General features: G+C 47.3%; 9 protein-coding genes across 9 annotated transcripts; 4 read left to right on the top strand and 5 right to left on the bottom strand.

Moving 5' to 3' along the window:
• Positions 1-989: 989 nt before the first annotated feature.
• Positions 990-4,394, top strand: N7483_007023 (uncharacterized protein; the record flags this gene model as incomplete). The annotated part of the gene is made up of 4 exons (XM_057090460.1): positions 990-1,307; positions 1,400-1,640; positions 1,698-1,852; positions 1,920-4,394. The coding sequence occupies 4 exons, from the start codon at positions 990-992 to the stop codon at positions 4,392-4,394; spliced, it is 3,189 nt and encodes a 1,062-aa protein (XP_056945201.1).
• Positions 4,395-4,975: 581 nt separating this feature from the next.
• N7483_007022 (aldehyde dehydrogenase ALDH) lies at positions 4,976-6,642 on the top strand (the record flags this gene model as incomplete). The annotated part of the gene is made up of 3 exons (XM_057090459.1): positions 4,976-5,100; positions 5,156-5,355; positions 5,459-6,642. 3 exons carry the CDS (start codon positions 4,976-4,978, stop codon positions 6,640-6,642), a joined length of 1,509 nt encoding a protein of 502 aa, XP_056945200.1.
• Positions 6,643-7,887: 1,245 nt separating this feature from the next.
• On the top strand, positions 7,888-9,706 carry N7483_007021 (amidase signature enzyme; the record flags this gene model as incomplete). The annotated part of the gene is made up of 7 exons (XM_057090458.1): positions 7,888-8,280; positions 8,332-8,448; positions 8,499-8,870; positions 8,943-9,057; positions 9,111-9,233; positions 9,301-9,489; positions 9,552-9,706. Coding segments are annotated over 7 exons (1,464 nt in total), but the record flags the coding sequence as incomplete, so codon positions are not given.
• A 231-nt stretch (positions 9,707-9,937) lies between these two features.
• N7483_007020 (biotin--[acetyl-CoA-carboxylase] ligase BPL1) lies at positions 9,938-12,214 on the bottom strand (the record flags this gene model as incomplete). Its single annotated transcript, XM_057090457.1, has 4 exons — positions 9,938-10,446; positions 10,502-10,773; positions 10,826-11,392; positions 11,448-12,214. 4 exons carry the CDS (start codon positions 12,212-12,214, stop codon positions 9,938-9,940), a joined length of 2,115 nt encoding a protein of 704 aa, XP_056945198.1.
• Positions 12,215-12,359: 145 nt separating this feature from the next.
• Positions 12,360-14,020, top strand: N7483_007019 (putative mitochondrial genome maintenance protein Mgm101; the record flags this gene model as incomplete). The annotated part of the gene is made up of 5 exons (XM_057090456.1): positions 12,360-12,421; positions 12,481-12,512; positions 12,568-12,632; positions 13,042-13,688; positions 13,753-14,020. 5 exons carry the CDS (start codon positions 12,360-12,362, stop codon positions 14,018-14,020), a joined length of 1,074 nt encoding a protein of 357 aa, XP_056945197.1.
• Positions 14,021-14,593: 573 nt separating this feature from the next.
• N7483_007018 (serine/threonine protein kinase) lies at positions 14,594-17,570 on the bottom strand (the record flags this gene model as incomplete). Its single annotated transcript, XM_057090455.1, has 2 exons — positions 14,594-16,846; positions 16,908-17,570. The coding sequence occupies 2 exons, from the start codon at positions 17,568-17,570 to the stop codon at positions 14,594-14,596; spliced, it is 2,916 nt and encodes a 971-aa protein (XP_056945196.1).
• Positions 17,571-19,119: 1,549 nt separating this feature from the next.
• Positions 19,120-19,910, bottom strand: N7483_007017 (uncharacterized protein; the record flags this gene model as incomplete). The annotated part of the gene is made up of 3 exons (XM_057090454.1): positions 19,120-19,459; positions 19,562-19,819; positions 19,876-19,910. 3 exons carry the CDS (start codon positions 19,908-19,910, stop codon positions 19,120-19,122), a joined length of 633 nt encoding a protein of 210 aa, XP_056945195.1.
• Positions 19,911-20,921: 1,011 nt separating this feature from the next.
• N7483_007016 (phytanoyl-CoA dioxygenase family protein) lies at positions 20,922-22,169 on the bottom strand (the record flags this gene model as incomplete). Its single annotated transcript, XM_057090453.1, has 1 exon — positions 20,922-22,169. One exon carries the CDS (start codon positions 22,167-22,169, stop codon positions 20,922-20,924), a length of 1,248 nt encoding a protein of 415 aa, XP_056945194.1.
• An 882-nt stretch (positions 22,170-23,051) lies between these two features.
• Positions 23,052-25,135, bottom strand: N7483_007015 (uncharacterized protein; the record flags this gene model as incomplete). Its single annotated transcript, XM_057090452.1, has 4 exons — positions 23,052-23,893; positions 23,956-24,532; positions 24,674-24,983; positions 25,074-25,135. 4 exons carry the CDS (start codon positions 25,133-25,135, stop codon positions 23,052-23,054), a joined length of 1,791 nt encoding a protein of 596 aa, XP_056945193.1.
• Between the last annotated feature and the right edge of the window lie 608 nt (positions 25,136-25,743).

The raw sequence follows: 25,743 nt of genomic DNA, 5'->3' as shown, positions 1-25,743 counted from the left end.
ATGTGCCAGGCTAAATCCGGCAGAGATCATCGAGGGAAGCAATGCAGCGTGATAGTCACACATCTTCACACACGACTCATACGGGCTCTCGTACTCGTCAAATTTTGCTGAAGGATCTGGATCCTCGGATGAACGGTTTCTCCAGCATTTCCCCCACAACTGATCTCCACCAAATGTTGTCAAGATTCCAAATTGATTTCCTCAAGTGGATTGTTATTACTCGAGAGGAACAGAATCAATTGACTTCAAGAAGCCCTCAAAAGACAGCCCAAATAACAACTCCATGCGCAAAGCCAGATCATAACGTGGGGTTAGGGTATATGTCGATCCTCAGTAAGGGGGGGGCATCTGTCCAGTAGAGATGAACCTTAACATCTTATAACGAACAATGAACCAACCAGAGCTTGAAATAAAGCGAGACCGTGGAGTCAACCCCTCGTTTAAGCACATTTTAGTGGTCTCGGGGCAATACTCCGGTACTCGATTTTTTTTTTTTCTTGTTCGTTAGTTTAGCGGTGTTTATCGGTGTTTAGTGGTTTTTTTAGTCCTTTGGGGCCAGAATCCACCAGTGGAGAGATACTCCTTCGCGGCTTCGCCCCGACAGACCCAGGACGCGTGGATGGAGAAGTGGTGAAAAGAAGGGAAATGGATAATAATAACAACCAAATGATTGGAATATGGCTGAAAAAGAGCTGGGGATCATGACGATCTTTAACAGAAATTCAAAAGTCCCGGACAATGCACATCTCAGGAGGAGCTCCAAAAAAAGGCTGCGAGGTTCCAAGAGGGGAAGCGGCACACCCGCGCATTAGCGGCTAAACCAAAAGGTGACGGTACCAACCCACATCGTGGATTTTGAGGTGCAGCTTCCGATTTTCCTTTCGATTTATTCTTCACATCTCAAATTCAGCATGGAGTGAAAAAAACCTTACTAGGTGATCGTCTTTTCCATCTGCCCTCTCGATATAACCCAATTACCTTCTTCCATCATGGCCGTCCCCGACAAGGAACCATGGGCCGAGGGCGCGGAGAAAAACAGGGGGCAGCGTCTGCTGCCCCACGTTGTTGATTATTATGCCTATCATGATCCGGATCGTATCTTCGCCGCTGTGTACAATTCGGATGGTGTCGACAATGGCTTCGAAGATGTTACGGTCAAGACGGTGGCCAGTGCTGTCGATCAGATGGCCTGGTGGTTCAGTAAAAACTTGAAATCGAACAGCAAACGACGAACGCTTGCGTATATTGGACCAAGTGATCTGCGATATACAGTGATCTTCTTGGCGGCGATCAAGTGCCGATGGAAGGTATGTGCATGACAATTGACGATGAAGGTTGGTTTGATTCACTGCTAACAGCACACTATGTTCTTCAAAGACCTTTTTTTCTCAGCTCGAAGAACCCTCTCACATTGAACCTCGGTCTTTTACAACAAGCAGATGTATCTGCGCTTCTCTTCGCCGACACTTTGCGCACTCTTGCCAAAAGCTTTCAAAAATTCGATCCTTCTATATCTTGCAAGCAAGTGCCGTCACTTTCCGAGATCTTGAATGCACGGGCCCCTCCATTTCGATTTGATGCATCCTGGCAAAATATCAAGGATGATAACTGCTTGATCTTACACTCAGCGGGGTCAACAGGTACGAAGTCTTGATCGGCCTAAAAGGCGAGTTCTGTATCAAACTGACCAAATGTAGGACCCCCGAAGCTCATCAACTATACCCACGCCGCGATCTCCTGTACAGATAATGATGCCAAAGTTCCTGTTCCAGAAGGAAGACGTGCGCAAAATGCAACTCTGTTTATGTTCGATACCCCCAGTCGTTTTTACCCGTGCTTTCCGGCTTTTCATGTAGGTGTTTCTATAGTCAATGTCTTGTGCAATCATCAAGTTGGGCAAGAGGCTGACCAAAGAATAGTTGGCTGGTGTTCAAGCTTACATTTTGATTCCCTCCTTCTACCCGACTTGTACTGTGGTTATGGGCCCTCCATATGGAGCCCCTAGTGGTGCTTTGGTAGAAAGCGTAATGTCCCAGCAGGATATTCGAGCCCTTTGGATGACCCCGCAAGTCATTGAGCAATGGGTCAGCACCATTCCCTCTTCTATTAAAAAAGCGGAGACCCTTGACTTTATAATCCTGGGTGGAGGTACTGTGCCAAAGGTCATTGGCGATAAGCTAAACAAGGTGACCGACCTTTGCTCGCTTTATGGTACCATCGAGATTAGCCAAGTTCAAATGCTAGTCCCTCGACGAGGCGATTGGCAGTATCTGGAGCCTAACCCAGTCGAAGAATGCGATATGCAAGAGGTGGACGAGGGGATCTTCGAGTTGGTTCTACACAACGACAAGAAATTTATCGGGCAGCGAACTCTCTCACACACTTTCCCAAATGTGAAAACATGGCGATGCCAGGACCTGTTTCTTCCCCACTCAACAAGACCGGGCCTTTGGAAATTTCATGCGCGAATCGATGATATCATTGTTCTCGCAAATAACGAGAAACTTTTGCCTGTCGTCATGGAACGAATGATTACAGATAATCCTCTGGTTGCCGGGGCTCTGGTGGTTGGTAATGGTCGTCCAGAAGTGATTCTTCTTGTTGAGCCCCGATCGTCACCCGATGTGGATCGCATGAGCAAGAAAGAGTTTATTGACGCTATTTGGCCCACTGTTGCGCAGGCGAACGAAACTGCTCCCACGTACGGCAAAATTCGTCGATCTCGAATTACGCTCAGTCAGCCTAATTTGGGCTTCTTTCGCTCACCCAAGGGATCGATTTCGCGGAAACCGACAGAATCATTGTATGCGGAGTACATCAATGCGGCTTTCGTTGACGGTACCACTGACGAGCAGAATGAAGTTGGAGTCTTAGAAAATTACTGGATGGATGAAACCAAACGGTTCATTGGATCTATCGTTCATGATATTCGACCCGACGCCCGGCTCTCAGAGACAGATGATCTTTTCATGAACAATGCCATGGATTCTTTGTCGGTGCTGGAACTAGGGCAAAAATTAAAACTCGGTCTTTCTGGACGCATGGATAAAGAGAAGAACAACATTGATTTCTGGATGCGGACGATTTTTGAGAATCCCACAATTGATGATCTCGCAACTGCTACCCTCGATGCGGTATGTGCTCCTGGTGGCGGTGGCAGTGCCCAGTCACAAATTCCATACGGAGTGGATAGTTTTGTCGAAGAAATGATAGCCCAGCTTCCCGAGCCCAGGTCAACTAGCCCGCCCCCACCACTAGACACAGAAGAGCTCCGAATAGTGCTACTTGGGTCCCAGGGGCGTCTTGGTCCTTACTTGATCAAAAATTTGCTAGAGGACGATCGGGTAGCGGGGGTAAAGTGTCTGGACCGGGGACCAAACGGTCGAGAATTGTTTCAGGCTCGTGCGGACGAGCTAAATCTGGGAATCGACGCCAAAGACCCACGTCTACAATTTGTGTCGATTAATCTCTCAAGATCGAACTTGGGGCTACCTGAAAAACACTTGAATGAGATATACCAATATGCCGATGTCATCATCCATAATCTCTGGTCAGTACACTACGCTCTATCTCTCGCATCGTTCGCGCCTCAGATTCTGAGAAGCGTGGCCTCCGTCATCGATATTGCCAACCGCGCCGAGTCTCGCCCTCGCGTGGTCTTCACATCCAGTATCGCCAGTGTGCATCGATGGGGTGTTGCAATTTCTCCCGTTGTTCCCGTTCCCGAGGAAGTGATCAACTGCTCTGGGACTGCGATGTCAAGTGGCTATGGGCAATCGAAGCAAGTTGCAGAGCGATTCCTCGCAGCTGCAGGCGCCAAGCTCAACATCTCAATCTCAATTCTCCGAATCAGCCAGATATGTGGCCCTGTGGACGTTCCAACGGGTTGCAAGTGGAAAAGTCACGATTTCCTTCATTCACTAGCCATTATCTCCAAGGCTAGTGGGCTTATCCCATGTTCGACGGGCACCATCAACTGGATGCCGGTTGATCAGGCAGCAAGCATTGTTAGCGAAATTTCTCTAGCTGAGGTCCATGGCGATCACGAGACGGGTACGCCCAATGTGCAGCTTTACAATATTGTGCATCCTCAACCAGTCCCAATCAAGAAGTTCGAGGATGCATTGCAGAAGTTCATTTCGTCTCCAAAGCAGGTGAGCTACTCTGACTGGGTGACGCGTCTATCTAATCTCCTTCCGAACACTATATCCAAGGAGGCTGAAGAGGTAAAGAGCCGCATTCTTCCTTTCTTCAAGACTGTCGTCTATGAAGGCGAGAATTTCTATGTCATCGACAAGGCTAAGGCTGTCAGTCCGACATTGGCTTCAATGGGGCCTATTGGGTCTGAGGCAATGGAGAAGTGGTGTGAGTCGTGGACTGAGAGCGAAGAGTAATTTTATTTTCGGGGATAATTTGTCTTCTGTTGATGTTAATGGCCTTACGAATTTACGAATAGATCACGGAGTATCCGTCAAGGAAGGAATCAGGGCTCTTGCATACAAACCAGCTTCAACATTGTTGTGCAAATAGCGTTTGAGGTTTCAGTTTCTCAATACATGTCTCTAGACTTGCGGAGCTATACTTGAATCAATACATAGAGCATTTAAGAGGAGCTTGAAATTCGCCAGTTGTGTTTCAAATGAAAAAGGCATCACAGATGACCTCCAGTGCTGGGACAGTGGCCGAACTCCGATAACTTCCAAGGTTGAATCGACAAACATAAGAATACTACCGTAACTCTAATATTATCTTATATTTATAAATCTTATCACTTATCCTTGACCATTCTAGGCATGTTTATGAGTCTCGGGATCTCATCTCTAGTCTCCACTCTGTTCTTCCTCGACGGAAATACCTGCCTGAAACGGACTAGACCCCCACGTACCCCTCCAGATTGAAGATATCGATATCCGTATATATCCCAACTGGTTTTCTCATAGAGTGACCATCTCACATTCTATTTACATTGTACAAGATGGCTCAAACACTGGATATCGTCACGCCCAATGGGCATCGCTACACACAACCCACTGGTCTTTTCATTAACAACGAATTCGTCCCCGCTACATCCGGAAAGACCATCACCTCTATTGATCCTGCGTATGTTCAAATTTAATCATACAAATAAATCACAAGTCGCTAATACATTCCTCAGTACTGATAAGCCAATCGCCACTGTTGACGCAGCCAGCGCCGATGATGTCGACCGTGCCGTGAAGGCCGCCAAAGCCGCACTGGTTCACCCATCATGGAAGCTTCTCCCCGCCACAGAGCGAGGCCAACTCATGGCTCGATTGGCCGATCTGATGTGGGAGAACCGAGAACTTCTTGCATCCATCGATGCATGGGACAATGGTGCGTGACAAGCATATCGGCATGCTGATCCACCCCACTCAAATTTTCTTTCATCTCTGCTTTTCGAGAATCGAGACTCCGCGGCCCCGCTAACTCAAAACAGGAAAGCCCTATCATGTTGCCTTGGATGAGGATCTCGTCGAAGCTACCACTACTATCCGGTATTACAGTGGCTGGGCCGATAAGACATTCGGTCAGACTATTAACACTACACCCCAAAAATTCGCCTACACTCTTCGCCAGCCCATTGGTGTAATTGGTCAAATCATTCCATGGAACTATCCTCTGGCTATGGCAGCTTGGAAACTGGGCCCTGCATTGGCATGTGGAAACACAGTTGTCCTGAAGGCTGCAGAGCAAACCCCTCTTAGTATCTTGGTACTGGCTACCCTGGTTGCTAAGGCTGGATTCCCACCTGGAGTTATCAACATCATTAACGGCTATGGCCGTGAAGCAGGCTCTGCCTTGACTTCTCACCCCTTGGTTGACAAGGTTGCGTTCACAGGATCCACAGCTACAGGCCGTGAGATTATGAAGATGGCAGCAGGTTCATTGAAGAATATCACTCTTGAGACAGGTGGCAAGTCACCACTCCTTGTCTTCCCTGACGCGGATATGGACCAAGCGGTGAAATGGTCCCACTTCGGTATCATGTCCAACCAGGGCCAAATCTGTACCGCTACTTCACGAATTTTCGTTCACCGTGATATCCTCCCTACCTTCTTAACCGAGTTTAAGAAGGCTGTTGAAGGTGTCTCAATTGGTGATCAGTGGGACTCCAATACATTCCAGGGTCCTCAAGTTACCCGCGCACAGTATGAGCGCATTCTCTCATATTTCGAGATTGCCAAGAGCGAGGGTGCTACAGTTCTTACTGGTGGTGCTGCTCATGTTCCTGCGAAGGAAGAGAACAAGAACGGATACTTTGTTCAGCCGACCGTTTTCACTGATGTTACCGATTCTATGCGCATTGTCCGCGAAGAGATCTTTGGCCCTGTTGTCGTTATCCTGCCCTTCTATACAGAGGAAGAGGCTATTGAGCGTGCCAATGATACCTCTTATGGTCTTGGTGCCGCGGTCTTCACAACTGATCTGGAGCGCGCGCACCGCGTCGCAGCTGAGATTGAGACTGGTATGGTTTGGATTAATAGTAGCCAGGACTGTGATCCTCGCGTGCCATTTGGTGGTGTCAAGCAGAGTGGTATTGGTCGTGAGCTTGGTGAGGCTGGATTGGAGGCTTATAGCCAGATTAAGGCTGTCCATGTTAACCTGGGTAACAAGCTATAAACAGAGTTGGCACCTTGTTACCTCTAGATGAATTTGTATTTACATGCATTGAAGACTAGATGATTTGAATGACAAGATATTCTGTATCTCAATTTGGTTCTATTCTTATTGATCACTTAGATTTTCTAGGTCGTGCAAACTTCGAGGGCTAAATTCTGACAAGGTTGGCGGACCGCTCGGCTCGATATAGTGGTTGCGGACATGATTCAAACCATGCAACCTATTAAGCCTTCATCCGTGAAAAATTGCCTAATAAGATCTTCAAATTCTTCAAGCTTAAAACCCGGGCTGGTTGTTAAAATGCACTGGCATTGGGATGAACTCTCCAGGTGTGGATCTGCACCGTATTAGGCAAGTCACTCCCGATAACGCAAGCTCTTCCGAATACTAGTACCGTGAGGGATAACAATATTCCAGCATTTACGCAATCTAACAGAGTATTAGTCCTGGATTGAATGCATCATAACGGATAAAAGATGATTAATCTTAACCTTGGAAGATTGAGTAGACTGAAATCCTGAAGTCCTCTTGTCTTATAGAGCTCTTTCACTACAGGGATACAGAGTACTATTACTAGGTAATACTAAAATCACTTGGAATGATTGATTGTGTAGAATATAAATTTTTTATTTTTATTTTTATTTCTTGGGTACTTAAGTACAGTACGGAGTAGAGAGTCGACCATTCAAGGAACCAGAGTTCCCATAAATTTGAGTGAAAGGCTTCCCCCTGTAACCACTCTGCCCTGCTAGTCTAGCGGTCGGCGACCCGTTTGGGGACAAAGGTACTGAAATTAGATATGCCGGGCCTGGTTTCAGTGGCAGAGAAAATACCTGCGAGCGGGAGGGCATCTAGCTACGGCTAGGGATAATGACTTTTTTCATTTCATTTCTTTTCCATTCATGATACTTATAGCTTTTCTCTTTCTATCGCACTTTTCAGATTCTCAAAATAAAAATAATTGAAGGAGATAGAAGGGATTATGTGATGGCGATGGATGTATCGAGTGAGAGTTGTTGAGGCTATTCACGCATTTCTGATTTTGAAGCTCCTGGGTTCGATCCCTGTCCTTGCTGGATTTCTTTTCCTTCTTTTCCTTGCTATTGACTATTCTGGACCATGAGAGTAATCCTACTGCCTAGCAGGGACAACTAGTGGTCAGGTGCTCACACTAACATGAACTTCCATAACGCGCTAACTTGATATCGCAATTTCCCTTCTCCCCAAACCTAGACTTCATTAACAATGGCCTTCAACGTCTTGACAACTAACGCGGTCGAGTTGCAGCAATTACTCCAAGAAAACAAGATCACGAGCGCTCAAATTGTGGAAGAGTATTTGACACAAATTGATCGCTATGAGCCCAGACTCAATGCTTTAATCTCACCTGCCCCTCTTGATAAGGTGCTCAAGATAGCCAAAGACCTGGATGAGGAACGCCAGAGAGGTCAAGTCCGCGGCCCATTTCATGGAATTCCTATTATTTTGAAGGATAGCTTTGTCACAGCCTCGGAGCTTGGAATGAGCACCACGGTTGGATCTTATGCATTTGTCGGAGCCAAGGCGTTGAAGAACGGCGCTATCACTCAGCGATTAATTGATGCAGGCTTGATTATCCTAGGAAAGGGTAACATGACTGTGCGTCAACATGCTCCATTCTAATAGGAACTGTATTAACCATTTTCCTAGGAATTTGCGGGTATGAAAATGACGATGATGATGCCTGGCTGGTCTGCTCATGGTGGTCAGACTCTATCACCGTATATTGGGAAGATAGAGGAGAATGAGAAAATACTCGGCCATTCAGTAAGTTTTCTTCATGTGAGTCTTGGACTGGTACTAATCCATGTGGCAAGGCTCCCGGAGGCTCATCTACTGGTTCTGCAGTTGCTGTAGCTGCGGGATTCAGCCCTCTTGCTATGGCTACTGATACTATTGGTTCTATCGTGACTCCGTCAACACGTGCTGGGCTATATGCACTCAAGCCTACTACTGGGGTCCAGGATACGACTGGGCTATATACTATGACAGATTTCTTCGATAGCCCAGGTCCTATGGCAAAGTCGGCTGTTGATGTTCGCATGCTTTCTGAGATCTTACTTGGTCGCCAGCTTAGCTCCCTTGAACTAGGCCCCTGGGAAGGTCTTTCAGTGGGATTTCTAGACCCCAGTATTTGGTGTATGTCACCGGGGCTTTGCCCCCAATTTGAGGGTACAGCAGAGCAAATGGTAAGTCACTCTCACTTTATCAGAACGACGTAACGCACAGGCTCAGAGTATAGCTCTAATATTTGATTCAAGATCGAAGAATACGAGGAGAGTGTTTCTGCTTTACGACGGGCAGGCTGTCTTCTCAAGGACGAAATCTCTTGCAAGGATCCCTCGGTCTTGCCAACCACTATATTACCGATTGCATGTAAGTCACTCGCAGTAGCATCACATGAGTTCTCCGAGGCTCATCGCTTATAGATTGGGATTTTAAGAATCTCTGCATTCCCAGATTTGTGGGTTCGTTTCACGACTGCTCTATGACAAGCGTTGACGATATCGTCAAATTCAACAAGGAAAATGCGGAAAAGGCTCTTCCATATCGTAGGTTGACGAAAAGAATCCAACTCCAGTCCAGGTCTACTGCTGGAGACTTACTAACGGAACACAGCGTTTACTGAACAGAATGATCTAGAAAACGCAATGGAAACCACGGACAACAAGGATCACATAGATGATCTGAAGAAGAATCTTCGAAAAGCAGCACGGGATATTCTAGATGACGTTTTCGAAAAGGAGGAGGTCAACATCCTGGCAGCTCCGGGAGACTCCTCGCTGTGTATACATGCTGCCGCTGCAGGTAATAGCTCCAGGTGTCTATTCAAGATTGACTGGCCATTGCTAATAGGGACTTGAAACTAGGGTATCCTATTGCGACAGTGCCGATAGGGCAACTTCGTTACAATTCTCGGCCGTTCGGTCTATGTCTGGTGGCCAAGGCAGACGAAGAGAAGACCTTACTGCAATTCATGGAGGCATACGAGAAGGTTGCTCGACCTCGTCCGGTTCCGAACTTTTGGTGAGAATCGGTGATACCAATATGCGAACATTTGAAATCTTGATAGCCAATATTTCACTCACGGGCTCTGTCGAGGAGACTTCGTACAATGCCGTGTTCCAACGGGTAAATTATCATGTACAATTCTCTAGATACTCGATCAAATCCAATATACATCTATATCATTTTCTCTGTACATGAAAAAAGCCATAATCATATCGCTGCTAAGTACAATGCAATGCAATACTTACTAGATCTTCCGCCTAACCAAGCCCTTGAAAAAGTCAAAGCTGTTACTATCACTCTGCAACTGCCAGACACGTCCAGTGGGTCGATCACCCCAGCCCAACTCTTCCGCAAGCAATAATCCATGGTCGCGCGTGATGCCCTGAATACGTGCGCGAGCGCCGCCTTCTACTTCTAGAGTCACGATCTGATGCATGTGGAGCCAGTCTTCATAATACATCTCTTCAAATGTGCGGTCAAATCCGGTGCGCAGGAAACGAGTGTATAGATCCTCAAATGTCGTGAGGATACGTGCCAGGAGCTTCTCCAGTGTGACGGGCGAAACTTCGGCTGCGCCGGGAGAGGCGTAGCGGGCGGCGAGAGCTGTCAGTGCGGTAGTTGGAGAAGCATTTGTAGCGTTGACACCAATGCCAACGACAGAGATGTATTCATTTGACATGAAATGCGAGTTGATAAGGATACCGCAGATCTTAGTGTATCTTTTTTGTTCTGGGTCTGCAGGGTCCAGTGCATCTGTTGAAGAGGTCAGTTAAAATACGCATATTCACGAGCTAAGTTGGCTACTCACAGATGTCGTTTGGCCATTTTAGTTTGACGGGGATCTTCTCATAGCCCTTGGCATAGCTCTTGATGCCCTTCACAACAGCCATGGCAGATAGGTACTGGATGAATATCACTGGTGCAGATTGAATCTTCTCGACCGGGTGTCGCACTACGGTTGAGAAGATAAGAGAGCCAGCTGGTGAAATCCAAACATTGGAGCCTCGGCCACGTCCCGCAACCTGGACAGTTGCGGTGGCAGTGAATCCATTTGGAAGTCGGCGCAGCAGTTGAGTATTCCTAAGAAGTGTCAGACATAGACCAACAATCCAACTTATTGGATAGAGCTCACTTTTCTAGGATAGTGTTGGTACTGGTCACAACCTCACCATACATAAGATTTGACCCAAATTCAGACGCACCCTCTCGGGACTCTGATTGATATTGCTTCAAGTTGGAGTAGAAAGCATGATGGTTGAAATATGGGGTTAGTTTAGACGACGGGAGCTCATCGTGGAAGACAAGTCTCTTGGTAATCGCGTGGTAGTCAACAATACCCTCGGTAGATTTTGATTCTCCTTCAGGTAAGGCCTCTTCCAATTCACTCAAGTTCCATGTCCCTGGGCGCTCGATACGGAATGTATCGTTTTCATCCTTCAGATACTCATTCCGATTTTCCTCCTTCAGATCAGGTGCCAATAGCGACAAGATCTCTAGTGAGCTCTCGGGATCTTGACCAGTGATATGCAGAGACGACAACGAAGGAATAGCCGTGCTGTCTTCCGCAACTTGCAATCCAAGCTTCAACAAGCACGCCTTCAAGAAGTCCGTCCGCTCCTTGTCATCGGCGGCAATCGCATCAACGACATCCGCGAATCTAGGGCCACCAGCTTTGCGATCAAGATTGACTGCCCCAAATCTATAAAAATCCACTGTCAGTGGTCGTAATCCATGGATCTATACGAGACACATACTCAGGATGAGGTCCTGTCAAAACAGCCGCTCCATCGCCCACTTTGCAGTAGACAACAGCAGCTGCACCACCCTCACCAGGGTCCACATTCACTTTCTCCGCATAGTGGGCGAGCACCTCCACACCCTTATCCTTGTATAGCGCCGCATCCACAAACACTCCGCCACCATTGTAGTACGATCGGAACGATGTAGGGACAGTTCCGGTATTGAAAGCCTCCTTTGAAACATTAATCTCCGCAGCTCGAGCCCCGTCCTCACTATGATAAACAAACCCTGGGAACGCACCCCCACGAGAAGTCCCCGGAAAGAAGCCCAATTCACGATCCCCGACAACCTCCATGGTCTTATCTCCAACCTCGAACTCACATCGCTTGGTACCGTAGTATCCACCAGCACAGAAACCCAAGTACCGTCCACCGAGGCGCACGAACTGCGTAATGCGCCTGTTCCCCGCACCGTTCAATGTGCGGCCGTATCCCAGATCCGCCCCGCCGGGGATAACCAACAGAGCGCAGGATGCGGTCCACGGCTCATTGAGGAGCATCTCGCTTGTAACTGGAGTGACGGCATAATTCGGGGCTAGGAGGCGACGTAGGGTGTAGAGGCAGTGGCGGACGGAGTCGACGGTGGTTCCGGTTCCTGTGTTGGGTTTGTCGGTCAGAAAGCGGCTCAATTTCCAAACGGAGTGATTGAGCGAACCGGAGTATACGAGGACATTCAGTCTTTTCGCTGTGAGATTGGCATTATTGCCTGTTGGCGTCGCCATTATTAATTTCTTGTTGTGTTGCTCAATTGAGTGGTTCGCGAGGGAGCACTAGAGGGGATGATTGCAGATCGATTTGGCGATAAGCTAGTCATCTCCGCCGCCAACCGTTGATCTCCGATTCCTCTTCTCGTCGTATACGTTAAATATGTCCAACAACGAAGAAAAGCCTCGGGTTGTCCCTGAAGAGGACGATGAGCCTGATGACTGGTAAGTACTCTCTCAAGAAAAGACATTGTAATAGAACTGCATGCTGAAGCTTTCTTTAGGGACAAGCGCATCTTTAGCACTGGCTGCCATGGTAAGATCTTTATTCAATGCCAGTATGGTTCAATTTGGCTCTAACATATATTCAGCTGAGCAAGATAAGATGAATGATTGTTACTATGTCAAGAAGGATTGGCGAGCTTGCAAAGACGTGGTGAGTACAGATACCTATTCTACCGAGGACTTGCAACTACCTTATATCTTGTGCTATGCTTGAAACGCCATGTCTATATCATGCACAATAGCTCATTGCAATACTATATTCTCCCTGAAACCACTCATTCATCTCGTTCCTCTTTTTGTTGCTAACAACATCCCAGATGGAGACCTTCCGCGAATGCTGGAAGCGGCAAGGGAATGACAAGCGCACCGAGACCAAGGATGCGTAATTGAACCAAAACGAACCTGTACTTTTATCCTGCAAATCCAATTGATCCCTTTTATCACCTCAACCCATTCTTCCCTTGAATCTATGGCTTGTTTCGACCCCGTAAACATTTCGATGTACGTCACGTGATATCATATCGCATAATCTGGAGCTTCACGTACAATGTTAGCTCTAGCTTGATCTCCAACGGCTCAAGCACAAATTCCAACCACCACGATGTCTGCTCTTCGCTGTCGCCCCTGGCGCGCACTGGAAACACTCCAGCAAGCAACAACAATCACTCAACTCCCTCGCAGCCGAGTCCCCCTGCTTAGCACCCGCAGCATCGGCACAAGCACCTCCCGATACCAGAACAACGCAACAGCCTCATCACCAGCATCCAAACCAACAACCCCAGCAACATCATCTCCCCGAACTGCTCCTCCTCAATCCGCATCCCCATCATCCTCTACCCCTCAAAGCCGCGTCTCAGCACCAACCCCCCAGTCGCCCTACAACAGATAATATCTCCAAGAGTGGCCTGGCAGATAAACCCCTGGAGCTAAACACTGCTCCCGAGGAGAAAATTGACTGGACGCGCTCATTTCACGGACTCTCCGCCGAGCCCTTCTCCAAGGAAGCAGCTGATATCCTACTCGCCGAGATCGATGCGCATGAGGTAGAGATTAAGCCCGATGGAATCGTTTACCTACCTGAGATCAAGTACAGACGTGTTCTGAATAAGGCATTTGGACCTGGTGGATGGGGACTCGCTCCTAGGGGTGAGAGTATTGTTACTCCGAAGACGGTGACGAGGGAGTATGCGCTTGTTTGTCATGGACGGTGAGTCTCATTCAAGACTGGTTGGAGATTTGGAGGGTTGAAAGAGAGGCTGATTTTGGAACAGACTTGTCTCCGTTGCTCGGGGTGAACAGGATTATTTCTCGCCTGATGGAATTCCTACCGCTACCGAGGGATGTCGCTCTAATGCTCTTGTACGCTGCTGTAAGGATCTGGGTATTGCTAGTGAGTTGTGGGATCCACGATGGATTCGCAAGTACAAGGCTCAATATACGCGAGAGGTTTTCGTGGAGCATGTTGTTAATAAGCGAAAGTCGAAGATTTGGGTGCGAAAGGATGATACCGTTGGATATCCTTGGAAGGAGAGCAAATAGACAAGGCTGAGCTGGCAGACTTTGATGCCATCTCTGTCTACTACTGCATAGACGATAGACCATCAGGTTTGTGGATGTTTTTTCTCTACTTGCACATCCTGGTTCAGGGTTGACGACGCTGTGGGATCTTGTATTATATTGTGACTTTGTATTATTCAATTGGCCTTAAGTACCTGGTAGCTTCTCTACTTTATGGCATGTACCAAATAGCTAAAGCTGCTCTGGAGAATCTATTAAGCTCTCTTCTCAATACACGGTGATTTACTGGGCACAGTACTAGTAATACTAGCAGAATCATGAGATCAAGATATTTGATTACTAGAACAGAAGTATGAAATGTTAATAAATGAAAGAGTACAGTGGGACACTCGTAAATCATCGATGTATCCAAATCTCATACAAACTCCAATATCATACAATAAACCCGCAATCCGCAAGGAAATTTTGCCCCAAGAAGAACCTGGAAGAAAAGAAGAATGGCCAAATTATCAACACTTTTGTATTTGCCCAAAGAGATGAGAAAAGGAAAGTAGACGAGGGAAAGGTAGGAAAGAGAGATCGGAAAGATCAAAATTAAGCATCATGGCCACCATAGGGCGTGTGATGCTTGTCTCGCTTCAACGTTCGTGCCAAAAATGAAGGTCGACGAGCACTAACTTCCGCAGCTGCGGGATGTTGGGGAGAATAGACTGATGGTGGCGAAACGGGGTCATAGCGATCATCGTAGTGACTGCTGGCCGTTATACCTGACATAGGGACAGTAGTTTGGGGTACGTTGAAGCCACCGAGTGGAACATTCTCGTAGGCGGTATGCTCGTTTTGAGCATTGTGAGCTTGGTAGTAATTGGTGTAATTACCAGGCTCTGGAGGTGGTGGAAGTGGGTTGTTGAGAGGAGGCTGGGATGGGGGCTCGTAGCGGACGCTACCACGGGAACCTGGGGGTGCAGGGTTCTGCAGAATAGGCACATTGCTGGTGGAGGGTGTGAGGCCTGCTTGTACCGGTGAGAGTGGTGGCATAGGTTCTTGGTCGGTGTATGAAACACGGGTGCCGGCCTTTCGATGACCCTTGGATGGTTCACGGGCGACAGAGCCAGTTACTCCGTTGTTCACGCTAGTCCGCTGAGCCCCTTGGCTAGAAGCAGTTATAATGCGTTGCAATGGGTTCTCCTGCTCCTCATATCCGATATGGACGGCTGGCGAACGTGCGTTGAGGCGGTCTGCAATGGCTGCTTCGTTGGCTGCATTGGTAGAACCCCGGTGAGTGATAGTTCCAGACGACCGGTTTTGGTCGACGCCAGTAGCCTGCGCAGTGTTGACATTCAGCGAGGTATCAGCAGCGACTGCAGCAGCAGTCTGAGTGGGAATCTTGCTGTCACCGTCCTTGTCACCACTATCACTGTCACTATCATCCTTGGATTCTTCCTCCGGAGCAACAGCACCTGGTGCACGAATCTTCAGCTTGCGGATGGCAAGAACAAGGGCGCACATGAATTTAGAACGGCGAGAGGCACGAACAGTCTCGTTAGCCCAGTTAGACTTGTGGCGGATATCCACTTGCAGCTGGAGCTTATCAAGATCGCCAACACCAAGGACTTCAATGTTGAAGTCAGGCTGGAAGTCACGAGAATTATCCTTGTCACGCACGAAAATCTCCATCTCGTCACGCAGAGCTTCAATCTCGGCAAATGTGGTATCGAAGGCAACTGGAACAGTCAGACGCTCATGCATGGCATTGGCACGAGTCAGATTGTCAACCCATAGACTGTTCAGGATGTTGTTGGGGACCTGGGTCAAGCGGTGATCTTGAACAGAGCGGAATACAGTGAATAGCAGAGAGATACGTTCAACGATGTAGTCCTTGTCGCTGACGTCGACACGGTCCCCAATATCGAAGGGGTGCTTCACGAACAAGAAAATACAAGAGCCTAGCACTTCCTGACAAGTAGTAGAGAAAACGAAACTCAAGGAGAGCAGGGAGGTAGCTCCAGCTGCAATGACTGTACCAAAGCCAGTGGTAACGAAAGAGATGAATACCAGAATGCCAATGATGAATGCAACACAGAACAGCAGGCTGTCCAAAACACCAATAGCCTGGTCAACATCGTGCATACTGTGATTGAGGGCCTTCCGCTGACGGCCCAATTCGGTAATAACCAGAATCATTTCATCCAAGCTGATATCTCCGTTGCCATCTTTATCCAACATGGCAAAAGCCTCATCAGCTTCAGCTTCGTGGTTAGGCCCTAGAACCTCAACAAGGTCATCGATGTATAAAGATTCACGTCCTTCCACGACGAATGACATCCAAATACGACGGCCCAAAGCCGCAGCACAGCGCTTGCGTTCCAGAGCTGAGATGACTACCGAGTGAGTAGTACTGTTATCAAAGACCCTCTTTCCAGTAAGTTCACTTGCAACATTACCAACTGCTGCCTGGAATTTGTCACCAAGACGACCAGCAGTACGACCAACTTCCTTGACCATGCGCATTGGCATGATCGACTTGCGCTTGGTGTTTTTCTTCGTAGCTTGACCAAGGAGTGGGTCCATGATGGTAATATCCTCGTCGCTGAATTCCGGGCAGTACATGGGGAACATGTTCCGAGAAGCCTCGAAGAGCAGACCAACAAGATAGACGTTGTGCTTAGATTCCTTAATTCGAGTATCGAATTGCTTGCGATGATAGCTAATTGAGATCAACTGGATAATTGCCTTCTCAGTCAGGAAAATAAGACTGCACAGAAGTAGACCGAATAAGATATTTTTGACGCTCTTCTCCCAAGATTGAACACTTGTATCGTTCGTGCCAGGATTCATAGTCATGACCTGCAGGTCGTTAAATTAGTACAAGACACATAATTGCCGAATACCACGGGAGAAGACAAACCGGAAGGAAGGTGACCAACGAGACGATACACCACAAGACAAGCGTAATAGGGAACTCCAAAGCCGAGAGAATTAAAGCATACTTCCGAGTACCAGAGCTCACAATTCCACACAGGAACATGAATACCATCGGGATAAACTTTGCCAAAATCTTGCACACCCACAAGCTAACCCAGACAACTTCAATCCAGGTGAAGAACCAGTAGATATGAACACCGCCGATTTTGGCATTTGGAGAGACAGTAGCACCCACAATAATGGGGATCGCAATCAAAGCTCCAATGGGGATCACATAGATCATGTAACGAGTAACAATGGAGAAATTGTAGATAGCCTGATAGATCCGACCCACAGAATTAACTGATCCATCATCCGGAGCCTCAGCAGCTTTCCCTCTCGCCTCATGCATATCAGAATCAACGCGACGACCACGATGACGCGCAGGTGCAAAAACCCCACCTTTCTCAGCATCCATAGGCTCCATGCCACCCTGTGTTGATCCAGAGCCCCATTTCCCCGAGCCACTATGGGACGGGTTATCAGCTAGGGGGATCTCAATAGCGATATCGTTCGGATTATGCATCCCGTCGTATGGTTGATCAGGGATTTGCTCAAAACGATGAAAAGCAGAACGCTTGGGTGTTCTGCCCAGCTTAGATCTCATCGCGGGGACGGGAAAGAAGGGAGGGAAGAAACCCGGCCCTTTAAATGAGATAAAGTGTACTCCGTCCTGGCGCAGACGATCAGTCTAGCTGGTTGGTTCGATGACGGGATTGAGTGGAGAACTAGGGAGAAAAAACCATAGGCTCTTGGTGTTTTGCTTGTCTTGGATTCGGTGCCCCCTCACAATCTGCATGGACCCAAGAAATTAAGGGTCCCGAGCTGGCTTTGTCTCGCTAGGTTCTATGGTCCGGTCCAGTCGGGGTGGTCTTGTGTGGAGATCAGCTTGACACAATACCTGTTGGACTATTTGTGGTTTGTTGTGGAGATGCGATCGGCACGACCGAGGTTTGTGAGAGGTTGAATCTTATGATAGATGGTAAGAAGGAAGATGGCTGTGTCTTATGCGGGTCAATTGGTAGCTCTAAAGTTGGATACCATGGAAGACGTGTTGAAAACGCGTAAAGAGAATGTCAGGATGGGTCGAGGGAAAACACTGATCATGTCTCACCATTGTTACCATTGTTGAGAAGCCACAAAAAATGTGAGACAGCCATTCCTCGCCGCCATGGTGATCTACAAAAGGCACAGCATTCCTTATACGTCAACTGTCAACTGGTCTACACTACTCATCTGCAACTAATCAATCTTTTCATATTGCATACAGATACAAAATTTGAACTGTGCGTACTCCGTGTATTCCGTCTACTCAGAACTCCATATGCTCCTTCATTTCCCCTGAAGTTGCCACACCAGGGTTTCAATGTAGGTCCACTCTGGTTCCACTGCGCGTTCCATCTAACGAATCATGATGATTAATCTCCGAATCCTTACGTGAGCAAAAGGGTTCAAGGGTCTTTTTCTTTCTATTATTATTGGATGAAGAACTACTCTAGTTGACTCCACTTAATGTATGCTAGAGGTTAGGGTATATACATACATAAAAACTTACCGCGTTACACTATCAACACTAAAACTTAGACTCAGCCATTTAATATATAATCCTACCTAATTTAGTAAGCTTATCGGATTAACTCCTGATTTATCTGATTATATATGTATACTACTAGTATTTATTTTTATCAACTGCAACTGAAGGTGAATACTACCACTGGTAGGTAAGGGTTGGGATAGCGTAGTAGTAACAAAGAACTTCAAGTTGAACATCAATTGATCACTACACACTGGTAAGGATTAACACATCAATCCATGTGCACATACCACATGTGCACTGGCAGTTATGCATAAAATTTTGAAAGAGGAATACACTTCAGGTATCACTACTTAGGTACATGCATAGGTAGGTCCACGGGTACATGTACTCTCTATATACTACATAGTACTAGTAGTTTTACCTAGGTAAGATGGTTCAAATGTTAATCTTAAAAATCCAACAATGGAATTTCTTCACTGAGCTATCCAAGCTGATAACAGTGGTAAGGCCGTGATACCTCCAACGGCACAGAAAAAAAAAGACAAAAGAAAAAAACCAACACCCAGTACTCCATAACACCATCATGATAACATTAAACGAGCATCATGATTCAGGCAATTTAGAAGCGGCAAATAACTTGGGCTGGATTACCACCTGCCAGACAATTGGCCTCAATGTCGCTAGTAACCACCGAGCCAGCAACAATAGTAGTACCTCTTCTGATTCGAACCCCATCCATGATTGTAACTCGGGGCTCAATCCGGCAATCTTCCTCAATGATGATTGAATTTCCGTAGGGGATGCCGGTGCTCGGATCAGTGCCGAGGTTCTGGAAGTTGATTGAACGCGTCGAGGAGCCGCCAGTGTTGCGTGCAATTATGCCAGGGCAGATGGATACGCCGGCTCCGATAATCACACGGTGGCTGATTATGATGAAGGCGCTGTCAAAGATGGAGACACTAGTACATACTATTAGCCATGAACTTCAACTTAAACATGATAAACTTGAAGTTCAACCTAAGGTCTACTAGTAGGGGGGGTAGATGGATTGGTGGACTTACTCGCTGCTGATGTTGACATCGTCTCCGATCACAATGTTGCATCCATAGCTGGCGTAGAAGGGAGGCTGGATATTAGCCCGCTCCCCAATACGATGGATGAACTGTCTTGCGATCTCCATGCGACGGGCCGTAAGAGATTCAGCGGTGCTTCCCTCTGGGACGGTCGTATCGTTGAATTGGGCCAGTCGTCGAACCGTCACTGTCTGTAGATTCCGAAGAATCCAGTTTCCAGGCGCCTCCTCAGGGATGACGGTCGCGCTGATATAGATCATTAGTTCAGATGGTTGGATTATCGGAGTAAACAATATACTTACTCGGAGTCATACTCTGAGTCACTCTCGGAACTCATTTTGAACTACTCTGACAGAAAAGAGGTTCGAGGGTGTAGATGAGAGGGAGGTTCTAGGATTCAAGTGATCTGACAAAATCTTGTGTGGGCTGTCGCCTAGCTCATCGCGAAGAGATCGCAAATAACGCGACTGATTCACTGCTTTGGGTAACGTGATCAGTCCCTCGAGATCAAACAAGATTAGACAAAGCTATCGATTAGGCGACTGTAGATACTACTATCAATAAGGGGTAGCCCTCAATGTTTATGAGCTACAAGTAATGTGAAACTGAGGCTCTTTCCGCTCATCGCCAGCTAAGGAAGCGGCTATACTCAGGGAGTGTATATCAATAGTGATATGCATAAAGGAAGGTTGAATGATGCTTCTATTGTGAATTTCAGTGCAGTAGCTTCACAATCTTGCACGATATCAAGCACGTCTGAGCTCTTGTACATCCTGGATATCAACCATATTTATAGAACTTCAAGATTAAATAGGTATAAGAGAGAGATAGAAAGGATTTAATTGACGTTATACTGCCAAATATCTATATTATAGTACTAGACACTTGATTGTGCGATGCCAGTGTTGATATACACCCTAGTACTAGTTAAAATACAAAGATACATACATTATGCCCGCCGCCGGTATACCCCGGGCCATATTAATAGTCGTAGACACTACTAGCACTTAAGCACTTCAAGTTGAATGTATCATTCAAGTTCAAAACTCCCATTCTCCAAGACAAAACAGAATTTAATCATAATTGATGTTTAGGTCCAATAATGATGCTATGGTTCTGATCAAATCAATTGCCATGGCTTCCAATATTCATGTTATAGTTCGGATGTTACTAGTACATAGAGCAGGATACTTGAAGTTGAATATCAAAAGCCATGATGCATAGTAAAATTCAGACTCGTATATAATGCCAAATGTCAATATGAACACCAAGATTAACAGCTTCAAATGCTCAGATTGAAATAAGATCCAAATGTCCAGTTTCGCAGAACTGATAGTGCCAGTCTTTATTATGCCTGTTCATCCCTCCGCATCTGCTCCAACACCTCAACAAGCTCCTCCTGACTCCAGCCCATCTTCAAACCTCTGAACAAGATATCCTGCTCCGAATCCGGTGCCATGCCACTCGGAGCCGGTGGCCTCCGATCCAAATTAGTCGGGAAAGGATACCCCTCCGCAACAGCCTGCACAAAAGCCCTAATCTCACGCTCAGCAAGGGAAGATCTCTGCGGGTCAAGTTCTGCATCTGCAACACTGTTCCCAGCCTTGCGGTACCTCTCACATAGTAGATCCCATGTATCCCTGATAAGCGGCAAGGAGTTAACGGTTTCCATCGGTTTCCCGAATGGACTACTTATCTGTAAGAGATTCGCCACGCGTCTGAAGCCACCATTCTCGGGATCCATAATATTTGCCCCAGCAGCATGGAATAATGCTGGGTTAAAGAAAACGCCATCTCCAAGGGAGAGAGGAAGGGAAAAATAGTTCTCTTGGAAGAAGGCACGGAATTCTGGTTGGCGCCAGGCTAGATAACCTGGAGCGTAGGTTTGAGAGAAAGGGAGGAAGCGGGTTGGACCACTTTCCACGGGCATGTCGGTGTGCGCGACGGCTCCTTGCAGGGTAAGGAATTGGGTGGCTAGCTGGGTGGGGGCGGGGAAACGAATGCAGGCGTCCGCTTCCTGGAAGCCTAAATGGAAGTCTCGGTGCGCTTCTTGGGCTGCACCGCCGGGGTGCACGGCATTTACCTGTGCGGTAACTCGGTAGCCTGGGCCCAGCCAGGCGCTGCAGACGGTGGCGAGCCAAGGATTGGAGTAATACTCCAGAAAAGAGGCTGGATCCTCAGCGCCATGTTTGTTGAACGAGTTCCAGATTCGGTCGTTACTGCCACTCGCGGCGAAATGGTCACCCTTTTTGGGATTGGATGCTCGCTCTTTCGCAATTATGCGATCGAAGGCTGAGTCTGTGGCGGATAAGACGTGGCTGTAGCGGGTGGGCGTATACATGCCCCGCAAGACGAAGACGCCTGGACCGCTGTGTAAGATATGGTGCCATTCATCCTGCAGCTGCGAGATAGTCTCGGCAGTTAGGGTTTGACCGTCAATGGCTTCGAGGTCATAGATAGGGATCTTATGCTGCACCGTGCAGGCTAGTGGATAGGTGGAGGCCTCGACTGTGCGTGAACAGATCTGCTTGAAATCATCCAGTTGCAGCGAGGCCTGTTGAAAGTGTCGCGATGGGATGGCCGGATGGCCGTTCATTTGATGACTGCCCATTATTGAGCACTATAATTTTTTTGGTTCAAGGTGTTTTCTCTCTGGTCCCCCACTACTTGGAGGGGCTGGGGGTTGAAGTATTGGATGGGCGGATTTCAATCTCCATGGCGTTCCCCGCATTTCATCCACAATGGTCCACTTAAAGACCCGCAGTTTGACATCGAGCAGACGCCCACTTGCAAATATTGGGAAGGCTTCGGATTATGGTTTCCGATCAAAACAAAGCAATGTAGTTTCTAGACATGGGTATCACAGCCATCAAGCAGTAAAGTACAGAGTCTACCACGGGTGAAAGCAAGATGCGCAGAAGGGCCAAAAGGGTGGTCCCCATATCCAGTGCCGAGTTATAACCAGACGCCAAATAGACAGGAGTTGATGAGAAACAGGATAAACAATCAGACCACAAGGTATCACCAGAAACACAATATTCCCATGCAAGATAATGAGAATTAGCAAGGGGAAAAGAAAATCAAAACCAAAGCCAAAATAAGAAGAAGAAAAATCGGGGGGCGGGGGGAAGATGGGAAAAGATGAGAAAAGATGAGAAAAGATGAGAAAAGATGAGAAAAGATGAGAAAAGATGAGAAAAGATAGGAAAAGATAGGAAAAGATGGGAAAAGATAGAAAAAGGTCCAGAGCAAAATATTGCCGAAGTCATCACCGTTGCTTCATGCCTCATGCAATCATTATGACCCTCAGGCCTAAATCAGCCCCCGGTTGTGCAAATCTATGAATCCAAGGCGTGTTTTTTTAAATCTCCACGGGGTAGGCAAGAAGGACAAAATATAAGAAAGAAAACCAAAATAAGAAGGGGGGTAAAAGAGGTCAAGGAGATTCGTAAGCAGAGACCGTCAGATGTTGCTCGGTTTATGCATTCATCATGACTGCACCAAGGTCAGAGGTGAGGACGGTATCGGATGTACTGGGCCCATCAGCCAGAGTTGGGTCACTCAGAACAAGTTCATTTTCGGACATCGTTTCAACCAATGCACTGGGACGTCCAGCGACAGTGAAGAGCACCTTGAAGAGGAATGTCGGCCCAGGGCTATCTCCGCTTGGTGGTTGATGACGAGTGTGGGTGAGAAGCACACGAAGCAATTCTCGGAGAGCAACATCTGTTGATTCATCATGAATGATGTCAATGCCGTCAATGATACAGACTAATAAAGGTGGTGCGAAATGGAGCAAAGTATCCACCAGTGATAATGCTGCCACCCAACTAGAGAGAGTACCATCAATAGGACGGAACCTCTCAGCAGTCAGATCTAGTAAGGCGTCACTGTCCACTACTGTTGGTAAAGTATCAATCATCTGTCGAATCAGACTGTAGGTCAGGGCGATCAGCCCCTGCTGGTAACGAGTCTGTCCAGCAACCTCTTTTGTCGGAAGTTTGCAGAAGTGGGAGAGGGTTGGGAGTTGAGCGTCACGGGCAAACAAGGCATACGATGCGGAAATCTGGGAGACTGGACTCAGGAGGTCCTCTGTTGACTGGGGACCCCCGACGGCGAGGGCCTGAGAGCGGGGACTAGTGATCCATTTCTGCAGGGACACAATCACACTACCTTCCGTCACAACCTTGGCATCGGGGTCGAGGTTGGCAATTTGGTCATCACAATCGAAAAAGGGCTGAAGATGCTTGGATTCGCTCTGGAGTTCGAGACGGGCCAGTCGGCGCTTGGACCCACGCGACCATTCAAAATGGGGCGTTACTGGCGTTGGAGTTAGTGAAAAGATGCAGGACACGCGGTCAGGGTGACATGTCTGTTCCTACCAAGGTCTGGGGCGGCAGTTGTCAAGCAAACGATACTATTGCTCTGTTCTTGCACGGGGCGGAGCTGCTCGGTCGTATTCTGAAGCATTTGTCGTATCAACTGATCTCGGGTTTCTCGTAGACGATCTCGTTTTTCGGCATCTTGTTGAATATCCCAAATTAAGCGTCGGGTCATGGTATTTTGTGCTGCATGGCGACGAGGTTCGCCTTCCCGTCCAACTTGGCTCAGTTGAGATTCTTCCCAAAGAGCGCGGGGTGTGTAGGCGTAATCGCATCCATCATCAATATCCATGGAACCCGGGGTGACGGACAACACTTGTGCCTGGCGTTGAATACAGGTGACCAGGGGGTGAAAATCGGCGTAGGCATCTTGGCTATGGCTTCTCAGCAGGTGGCAAGTAGACCTCCTCACATACCAATCCATAAATTCATTCAAAAATAAAAGAATTAAGGCGTAGATTTTAGCGACGGGTTCTCTATGGGATGCATTGAGTTCGAGAGGAATTTCGATGGCACTGCTAATATTGATCAAGGCGGAGAGGAGTCCCTCGAGGACTCGGGGATAATTCGAGGATGCCTGAAGTCGGAAGAGGTCGCTTAGTGGGAAAACATTCTCTCATCTCCATCTGCATTTTTTCATCCATTTCTCTTTCACGTAGTCCTTTTTTTCAAGGTAAAATTCGGATTAAAAGGGGGGGGGGGGTTTGTGGTCACCCACCTTGATCACAGATTGCAGCACACCATATAGGAGCGGGGCATAATAGGAAGAACCATCGGGAAGGACAGCGAGGAGTTTAGCATGAGTGTCGATGGTAGGGAGGAATCGTTCACAGGAGCTGCTGACCCGTTGTCGAGGTCGAGACATCCAAAAGGTTTGTAGGTTGCGCACGAGTTCCTCGACATCGGCGGCAGTCTGTGGCCGTTCCTCCCATGCCACCCGATCCTCAGCCGGGACATGACGAATAAAAGTTTTCCATGAGTGCGCCAATTCACTATATTCAATATCGAGGTGTGCGATGAGACGATTCCTAGAAATAAGAGGAAATGATGAGATTAAAAACGCCGACCAAGTTTTTTTTTGTCTCTTTTTTTTCAAGTTCACTCGAGGTTTAACGTACGATGAGACTGGTTTTCGGTCGAAGCGAGATTCCCAGGCCGGGGTATCGTGCTGAGCAGGCATGGTGCGACGCATCACACCCGCAGCCCGGATCGAAGGGAGATACTTGTTATCAAGCTATCATCAGTGGATCATCTGTCAATCGAGGAGGGGAGAAAAGGAAGAAAGGATTGAAAAAGGCCGGGGCGGGTGCAGCCGCGAATTTTCCCTTGGGCAAAAGCTAAGGGGAGACTTTGCAGAAGAGGGGGGAGGAACATTTGAAAAAGAGAGAGAGAGACTAACAACCTTGTTAACCTTCATTTTAATTTTTTCAACATTTTTTCCATTATTCTTTTATTATTATTTTTTCAAGTAGAACTTTTGTTTTCATCGTCCTTTTGTTCTTATTTTTTCTTATTTTACCCCCTATTATTATTCGTTTTTCTCATTTCTTCCTCACTGTTCTGCTTGGGCGATGAGAGCCTCGACCTTCTCTCCACTTCTGGTTCTCCGCAAATCAGATCCGAACATCCGGGGCTGAGATACTTATTGGAAGATATACCCGGTCATGTTAAGATGATTTAGAGGGAAAGAAAAAAAAAGTACACCTTTGATTATCATATAATCATATGAGAAATGATAGTCATGAGATACTCGGTGTAGTATTCTAGATCCTTTAAGACTTATGTATG

The sequence above is a fragment of the Penicillium malachiteum genome (assembly GCF_028827825.1).
Source record: "Penicillium malachiteum strain IBT 17515 chromosome Unknown utg000003l:1.0-4950554.0:1.0-4952489.0, whole genome shotgun sequence".
Lineage (NCBI taxonomy): Eukaryota > Fungi > Ascomycota > Eurotiomycetes > Eurotiales > Aspergillaceae > Penicillium > Penicillium malachiteum.
Note: the sequence above shows the minus strand (reverse complement) of the source record. Positions and strands in the feature narration are given on the sequence as shown.